A 9449-nucleotide genomic window follows, 5' to 3' on the forward strand; every position below is an offset into this window, starting at 1 on the left:
AGGGGTTTGGTTTGTTTCGTCAATAAATAGTGTATAAATAAAAGCTACCGTATGCTAGTGTGCTGCTAGGCTGCGGTATCGCACGGACATTGTGTCACTAGATGCGTTCGGCACACATCGCCCGTTTCACACATGTAAGGCACACACGACGTCGAAATCACCCGTAATGAGACGAATGATCGTAATATCGCACTATTACATTTACACACCTGTTCGGTAGCACAGACACGCGTTGCTTCACCAGAAGCAAGACGCATCTGAACGGATGCTGTCATTGCTAAAGACTAAGAGACTATCTACTATTTTAAGCGTACCAACCCGCTGCTGTTTGCTGTGGTCTAGATGAAGTCTGATTCTGCTACCGGGTAGATCGCATCACAACCGTGGGTAAGCAAATGCGTTAGCTTTATCTTTCAGCAACAGAATGATTTGCTATCATACTACACCAGTCAATACAATTTGCTTCCAGATGCGTATGCGGGTCAACGCACCATCGCAACCAAACTTCGAAATGATTCGGTTCCGGTTGCTTTATCGACAATTAGCACACACCAGCGGTAATGCAGCAGACAAGTTGGCAAAAGTCGTGTCGCGACGGAAGGCACTGACTGCCGACCGGGAGTAGAGAGACTGACGAAGGGTTTTTGCTCTCGGGCTTTGCAGGGTGCTGAACGATCAGTCCCCCAACCCTAACCCTGCTTGTTTTGCGCACGATTGTTCGGCGCACGGGTACCTTTTTGTCCTTTCGGCCGTCTGCTGGGCTGCTGCTGCTGGTTCGTTTGGTTCTGCTGGCTGTTACGGTTGTGCTGTCGCCGTTGCTGATGTACCGGTTGCTTCCGGTGCTTCCTATTGACCGATTTGCAATTGTTGACGTAAGAGCATTGCTTGCAGTTCTTGAAGTTCATCACCATGCCCGGCGGATGGCGATCCTTTCCACTGAGCTGGCGCACGTGTTTGCGCATATCTTTCAGGAAGCAATTTAACCGACACATGATGTACAATATGTGAAGCTTGATCTCAATAGCGTCCGTGATATTAAAGTTGATCAATGCCTCCATGTGCTCCGCGTCAATAAGCTTATTTTGTCGCTTAGTCACGCCACGGTACTCCTGCACCATACAGAGCAACTGTCGCGTTGACTCGTTTACGCTTTCGAGCGCATCCGACTGCTCCCGGTTAATGTTGGTTTCGGTGTGATTTTGGTGGAACAGACGTACCAGCTTCAGGTGTGCCCAATACACGGAAAGTCGTCGCTCCCAGCTTGACTCATTTTTCTGCAACAAGGAAAGAGATAGGTAGGGCGAAATATTAGGGATTGATGATCAACGTATGGCGCAGAAATAAAATATCTTCAGACTATGTTTAGGGTACCGAGTGAATGTTAATAAACTACATTTTTATAGCTATTTTGACACCCTCGGGATTCGGGAGGGTGCTCTATGGTATATTAGGAGCAGCAATCTGGTGCCCAACAATCGTAGAATGAAGGACGTCAGATTCCAACAGTTCCGAGGATATAGCTCCATGAAAAAAAACACACCTTGTGTTAGAACTCCTAGGGACTCCTCAATTTCCAAAGCAATAATGACGAAACAGAATGATTCGTTCTGCATGGACCTACGTTCTTAACATTCGCTAGTAGCAGCAACAAAAAAAGGCCACCGGAAAATAACTCTGCAAGCACACGCAGACTTCGGCTCTAAACTGCGGAATGCGCTATCCACTGTTATTATTTTAAATTTCACCAGTTATCCTAACCCATTGTAGCGCAGTAGATTAGAGCGAAGACGGTGCTTAGAAAAGTAGCAACCATAGCGACAGAGGCACACCACCATCAAGGAATCATTTGCCGAAATGTCTGCCCAAAGCCTGGTCGCTGCACTTCAAAACCTCTGCATTCCCTGGCACAACCGTCGATCATCTTCATCTGTGTGAGCGCCATAAAAAGCGTCCACCAAATGCCAACAAAACAAAAAAAAACACAAAATAAAATAAAACACAACAAATGTTGCAACAACACTGTGCCAGGTATTTCGGGCGGGTTTTAGATCTGTAATTAAAATCATAACTCATCAAGGCAAAAATAAAACTGGCATAACCCCATCACAGGTATTATGATTATATCTGCGTAAATTTTGGATTAGTATTAATTTCCTCCTTTGATTGATCCCTTTTTTATTATTCTTGCTGTTTTGCTGCTGCCTGGGGAACAGAGGGCAAGGGTGGGTGGGTGCGATGGATTAGTGGGGTGGGGAGGAAGAGGGTAGATCGTTTGGTTTCGCCTGCGTTTTTATGCACCGTCGGATGCTGTTCCATCGCGTTTTTTTTTGTTTTTGTTTGAATCGTTTTTGGTTTTGGAAATTTTCGTCCCAATTTTTTGGCCATTTTTCGGTCGGTAGTTTTTGAGGGGTTTCTGTGACGGCGGCAATGGGCCATGTAAAACCAAAAAAAAAGGAAACAAAATTGGACAACGGTCAAAATCGACCGAAAAACCCCCCGGTGCCCACGGTCTTTTACTACCAGAAAACGGAACAAATCGGTCGCAATTTGCGCAACACTGCACACCAACCCCCTTATTTGGTGCCGCATCTCCTTGATTTTTGCCTCCCCTTCTCCCTCTTCTCCCCTTTCCTCACGCCCTTCCAGGCACGAGCTGGGCCATGTTGCTGAATGCATGTCTGTAGCGGTTTTTTTTTTTGTGGCGGAATGGCGGGGGCTCAACTTCAACATCTCAGACACCAAACAGCATTAGACGGATCGGTGCGTTTGATTTATTTGCAACAGGTCGCTTGTGGCTTGGAAGCGGATATGGGTTTTTCTTTTTTTATTGGTCCTGCAAGAAACTCGTAAAAGCTTTCCTTGATGCATTCGGTGCATTATGCGCTGCTAGCGTTGCTCCACTGTTTGCTGCTTACTGCGTTCAAGGTGCAACGTGTCTTATTTGCTTGAATTGTTTTATATTGTTTTGCCTGTAAGTTGTTCTATGCTGCGCGCTCCGTTTTCCGGTTTTTATTTATCGCACAAGGTTAGAAAATCACATGTAAACAAAACGGTAACGCGAACGTTTCACCCAACAGCAACAACACAAAACTGTTGGCAATTCCGAAATGTCTCGTGCATGATTCATCGCCGCATCACATTTTCTAGCGTCGGTAACGTAACGTAACGTAACGTAACGCCCGGGTGATGATTAATAATGAAGTAATTAGCTTCGGTGCTACATGGATGGCATGGTGCTCCGGACCGGAACTGGCCGACGTTTTTCCGGCAAAAGCATTGGTTCGAAAGTAAACAATATGAAAGTGAAGCGCACTCGCCCCGAAGTTTCGTTAAAACAGTCGATAGAGCATTGATATTGATATCTTGCACAGCAGCACGGCAGCGGCAATTTCGAGCGGGCATCGAACGCGAATGGCTTGCGACCGGGCGAGAAGGCTCTTTTGTGCTACCGTCAGCAGTTTTGCCTGCACGCCGGGGTTAGGCGAGGGCAACCGAAAACCGAATGCATACAATACAAAAATGACTACGCGCCAAAACGGGGCCCCGGTCGAACACAGCATCCCGCGCGCGGGGCACTGCTGACGGTGTTCCAGCCCCAAACTTTAGACGACGGGTGGGGGGGGGGGGTGTAAAACAACTCCCCAACCAGACCGGCATTGAAGTGTGAGCAATAATAATTTGTCTCATTACTCCTCTCCCCGTCAGAGTTACCGCTGGTTTACTTCGCACTGGGGAAAGCCCCACGGTTCGGTTCCAATGGCAATGTGGTAAGTGCATCGTAAGCTGCTCGTATTTCGTCACCATCTTCCCAGCCGTAGCCGACCATAACTGTCGGCAGATGAATCAATCCGAATCATTCGCCAAAGGGTCATGAGCGCTACGGTGGCCGGTGTACGGTTTCGCCATGCCCAAACAAACAAGTCTTCACCCCAATCCCCCTCCTACCCCTTCCCATTCTATCAAACCAAGCTCTAGGCATCAAACTGCAGAGATTGCAACTGTGGAGCCGAGTTGCTACCGGCAGAAGTCGCGACGGGTCCGTGATCCGAATCGGATCATCAATCCCTGATTTCTGATGCTCGAGATGCGGCGAGATGCCTCACACTACCTTCTACGTCTATACGCCCTTTTGGGCTTCTAAAATCTGCACATCACCATTGCAGAAGCGAGGTGGTATACATCAGGTAGATTGACAGAGTACGGTCCATCTCAAGTTGTGGGGGGTGAGCAAATAAGGTGGTAAGACCATGTACATATACATGTGTGAGTGTATGCGCACACTTTCCGCGATTCCCACGCTTTTAAAACTATCCATCCGGAAGGCCGAGAGGAGGGGGGGTTGGGTGAAGGGTGGCGCATAGTTGGGGAAATTTTGCTTCCCATCTTTATTGGCATCAACCGCTCGGTAATGATCCGGGCGTGAATCATCTACACACAGCGAGCGGACCCCCCCGGTATCGATAGGCTATCTTCTGGTGATGTTGGCTTTTGCCAACACTGCTAACCGGTGCCATACCATCGGCGCGGATCGCCGGTGGCTTCGGACGACCCGTTCGCGGGGTTTCTTGGGCACGCAAAATCTTCCTTTTTTTGGGGGGTCACGGGGTAACTTACCAAGAAGGGTTTCAGGAACTTAAACTGGCACTTGCGATGGGGGTCGTTCCAGGTGAGGATGCCCGTTTTGCTGCCGTTCAGATTGTGCCAATTCTTCAGATCGAGCAGCGCCAGCTTGATCTGCCGCTCCATGTTATGCTGCAAGGATACGCGAGGAAAACGAGGTTGTGAGAACACGATTAGACGACGATTGGCCGTGAAAAAAAAATGGCGTGAAGGCGATTGCGCAAGTGGAGTCGTCGTAGGCGTCGAGATTACTTACCAATTTGGCGCTCTTGGTGAAGCTGTTATTCTTCACCCGTTCAACGCTTCCCTGTGTAATGTAGCCGCACGGCTTCATCCACGTGCTGCTCTCAATCCTTAGCGCCTTGGTCACATTGAAGTTGTACTTGGTGGGTGAGCTCGTCGCTAGACCGGCCAGTGCCAGGACGGTGGCCAACAGCGGTAGCAGCAGATACCGCCGCCTCTGTTGTCGGACACTTGTTTGCCGGCGGTTGAGTGTTGGTAGCGGCATTTTTGTTTTGTCTTTATATATAGATATGCTTCTGCAGGAACAGGCTGATAGGATCTTTGTGATTTGGTTGGTGTCTGGAAGACTAGTGGACGTACACGCAACGCACTGTAAAACGCACACAGCACATCCACGGATGTATGATCACGCACGTAAAACAACAATCACAGACACGCACACACACACACACACACTAAAATAGTCGGCAGGACATGGAATTGTCCGCCGAGGTCTTGGTTACCGCTTCTGAGGGTTACACACCTCAACCGAGCTACATACACCTTTGTGCACTATGAAGAATTTGTTGGACGTTACACCATGCCATTCCACTGCAAACACGTTTCACGCTTCGGATGTAGTTCGGATGCTGTAACCCCCCGGAGCACACACGGATCCTTAAAGACGCACCCACCTGGAAGATGTCCTTTTCTTGCCTAGAACTTGGACGATACACCTCGCGGCCTATGCGTGGCCGGTTTTGCTATAAGATCGATCAGATGGAGTCAGACTTTCTGAGTGTGACCCCAAAATTTCCACGGACCGAAACTTTGCGTGCGTAAAGTCGACCGGTCGGACAAGAGGGCAGAGTATGCAACTGAACCGATGACACAGCTCCGTTTAGATAGATCGTTCCCGGACGGCGTTCAGAATTCGACTGACTCGAAAAGTTTATATTTTGAAAACAGAACAGCTCCCGGGTACCTGCCCCTTTTAGACCGCCCGGTTCACCGATTCCTCCCGGGGGTTCCGGGTCCCTTTTTACTCGTGCTGCTGCTGTTGCTGCTGCTCACTCACCGGCCATCCGTGCCATCTCGCTCACGTATCACGCACTCGCTCGTGCGCTCATCGCATCGGTCTCGGTCTTGCTGCCGGACGTTGTGGGCTTTCGCTCTCCCACCCGTGGTTTGCCGTCCTGCTCACGCGGTCGCTTCCGCACCGGACGCGCTTTCTCGCAGTGGCGATAGACGATGTGTCGTCGTCGTCAACGGTGGTCACTGTCCGTGGCGTCATCGTCCTCGACGTCATCGTGACGTCCTAGATGCCTCGCTGCGCCGTATCCATCCAGTCATCCAGGTGTGGCCTCCGCGCACTACCGCACACCGTGGTTAGCTTGTTTGATCGCGTCTTTTCGCGCTTTGCGGCCCACCTCCGTTCACGCCTTACGCGGGGGTAAACCTTAGGAAGCGCACCTCAACACCACAATCATCACAATCCCCCCTGTCTGTGATCCTGATCCATTCGCCTCCCTTCTTGGGCGCTAATGCGAAATACATTTGTTGTTTGGTTATTTACTTTTTTTACCCCCCACTCTACCCCCATCCCCCCCCCCCCCCCCCTGATTTTCACACAACCTCTGCACCCCAAATCATACTGCAGTTATGATTCGCTTTCAATCATGAATGAATGCAGGAACGCACGCACGATCTCTGCCGGGTGGGTTTCTCCGGTTTGCGATCCTCGGAAATAGACCCGGTGTGTGTTTTTTTTCTTTGCAAACAGCCCACCGCTGATGCTATTATTAGACAGCGCCCCCTGGAAAACTACTTCCGTGGCCTTTGACGTCAGGATTCTTAATCATCTCTAATGCGTCAGTTGCTAGGATTCGATTCGTGGGGATCTTTGCCGACGAATACATTTTTAGTAAATCAACGATAGAGTTACGCTGATTTGCAACATAACTGTATCTTGAAGAAAAATTTATTTTCTTTTGGCAATTCGTGAACAAAAGTTTGTCCATCGGCGAATATTACTGCATTGCCATTTACAGCTCAGCTACTTTTCACACCACGCCAAGCACCTCCTCGACATGATTTCACAACCGCTGAGAAAGTGAGGGTGATAATGATGGGTAATTTTGTGCGAAGATTTATGCAGATTTGTCTTAAGCTGAAAAGAATAGAACGGCGAACGGGTCGATCCAAAACCATGGAAGGGATGGGTAACAACTACCTCGACGGTTACGTAAACTTTGCGTTCAAAAGAGTTCAAGAGTTCATTTGGAATGTCTGGAATACAGATGTGCGAATATCTGAAAAGTAGTGGAGAACCTCAATCCAAGGTATTTCTATAATTTGTAGAATATTGGTGTTAAGATGTCGGATATTGTAAGGTTCTGTGAGGCTCACCCTGAAGTTTGTGATGTAATATTGCGAAACAGCACCTACTTCCAACCATCAGACACCATTTCAATATCACTTGTTGAATCTCAAACCGTCCGGTGCGTGGCGGAGAGTTGATTCATACGCACATGTCTTCCAACAGCATTCCTAACACTACCGCGATGAGCTTGGGCACATTTTTCAGATGACTCGACTGGACGACCTTTCACTTATTCCTGTTAGGTGTGTTTCGACACATTTTTTTCGTTTGTTCCACTGCCTAGCGGCTAACGTGGGCAACTCTTTCCGGTAATGTGCATTTAGTAGCTGGAATCGTTCGTTACTACTCGGGGTAGACCGAATTACTCATGGCAACTTCCTACCTTCCGCAGTGACCCGTGTGAATCAGACACCGGCGATGTCTGTCGCCAGACGGGGGCGGGGAGCGGTGGTGATGCGGTGGTTACGGTGGGGCGGGTAGTTCGCTTTGCGTGAGAAGGTCGGAGAAAACTATCGCCAAGCGCCAGCGGGATCCGGGTGGGCTGGGGTGGGCCCGCGGTTCCTTGCGCGTGGTAGGCGGCGAGGGAGGCTGAGCAAAACCACTACACGCGCACGATGACGGCACTGTTGGTGTTTCGCGGCATGATTCATGAGCGCTTGTGAAGCCGGACGCCGGTATTGAATGGAGGGCCGGCACGGTAAACCCGTGATGCTGACTCGCGTGCTAGATTTCAACAAACTCCCGATCTCTTTTTCTCTCTCACTCTCGCTCTCTCTCTCTCTCTCTCTCTCTCTCTCTCTCTCTCTCTCTCTCTCTCTCTCTCTCTCTCTCTCTCGCACAACAAACGCACACAAGCTCTCGCTGCTCGACGTGCGCTTCACATACGCGCGTTCCACCGCGAACTATCCGCGACGTGTGATGCAGTCGGGCAATTTCATCTCAGTGCAGCTCTTGCGCGATGTTGTTGCAGCCCAAAAACCCGCAAAGACGCGGGACGGTAACATGATGATGCCCACCAAAAAGGGCATCCTTTGTTGTGGTGCGATCCTGGCTGGGCCGCGCGGAAAAAAAGTGGTTGAATTTGCATCATTTGCGATCTGATTTACGAGCTGATGCGAAAATTACCGATCCGCGTTCGATCGATCAATCTGCGACCGTGGGGATATGGCCACGGCGTCCCAATCGGCCACGACCTGCTGGTGCAGCTCGTTCGCTTGCAGCTTTTTATTTTAACTCGTCCCTATACGGTTCGAAGGTTCGACCGATGGCTACGGCGTGGCGCGGTGGTGGAACACCGTCGTGCACAGGACACGGAAAGGTAACAACAGATGCCATAACTTAACGATTGCTGTTACTGATGCTCCGACTGATGATGCCGTATTCCTTTGGTCAACCGTCTCCTGTTGGCCCCCTCTGCCCCCCATGTATGTGCCTGGGTGTGCTGGTGGGAATCTAGCTGGGAGCGGTTTTCTGCCACATTCGGGAGCCTCGACTGTGCAGTTCGTGGCCGTTTTTTTTTTATTGCGTAGTTGCTGCTTGCTTTCACATTCAACCCTTGGATGCAAATTTGGATGTGAATTTTCAAACGTGCATCGCTGCTTTGGATAATTTACGGCGATTGTACAAATTGCTTTACGACGCGATGGTAAATTCAAGTGTTGTACAATCTGGCCCAACATGTTTAAATCAATGTTCTAAAGTTATCAAGTACTTCACTGATAACTCCAATGTCTGGAGCCTGTGCAGGCACATCAGAACGTTCCATGATTCCATCAGGTGCAGGGCCCACGAGCGCTGACAAAATGCTGACAAAACGCAGCTTTTGTCACTTTTTTGTGAGCTTTTGTCAAACTTCAATTTGTACACAGACACGACACGACAAAAAGTTGAAAAGAACCTAACAAAATGCTGACAACATTTTGCACCGCTTGCTAATAAAGGCATTATGTTAATGTTATTTTTTATCGGAACAAAATATTTTATTTTGCATTTAACGTATATAAGCTTGATTTTTGAATGAACTATAACTTATATATTATCATTATCAGTATAGTGTTTTTTTCCCAGTTAACAAGCGGATTTTGTCAAATTTGTCAGCATTTTGTCAACTCTCGTGGCCCTGCACCCTATTCCCGTTCGTTTAGACAAGAATTAACAAATCTTGAATGTCGCATCCATTTCATGTATTTTTTTTAAATTTCATTTTGTTTTATTTATTTTTCCC

At 48.8% G+C, this 9449-nt stretch overlaps 1 protein-coding gene across 1 annotated transcript; it reads right to left on the reverse strand.

Moving 5' to 3' along the window:
* Nucleotides 1-689: 689 nt before the first annotated feature.
* Nucleotides 690-5128, reverse strand: LOC128307301 (uncharacterized). Its single transcript, XM_053045062.1, has 3 exons — nucleotides 4877-5128; nucleotides 4615-4752; nucleotides 690-1274 (listed from the first exon to the last, which is right to left on the reverse strand). The coding sequence occupies exons 1-3, from the start codon at nucleotides 5126-5128 to the stop codon at nucleotides 690-692; spliced, it is 975 nt and encodes a 324-aa protein (XP_052901022.1).
* Nucleotides 5129-9449: the final 4321 nt, after the last annotated feature.

This window comes from Anopheles moucheti, chromosome X, assembly GCF_943734755.1.
Source record: "Anopheles moucheti chromosome X, idAnoMoucSN_F20_07, whole genome shotgun sequence".
Lineage (NCBI taxonomy): Eukaryota > Metazoa > Arthropoda > Insecta > Diptera > Culicidae > Anopheles > Anopheles moucheti.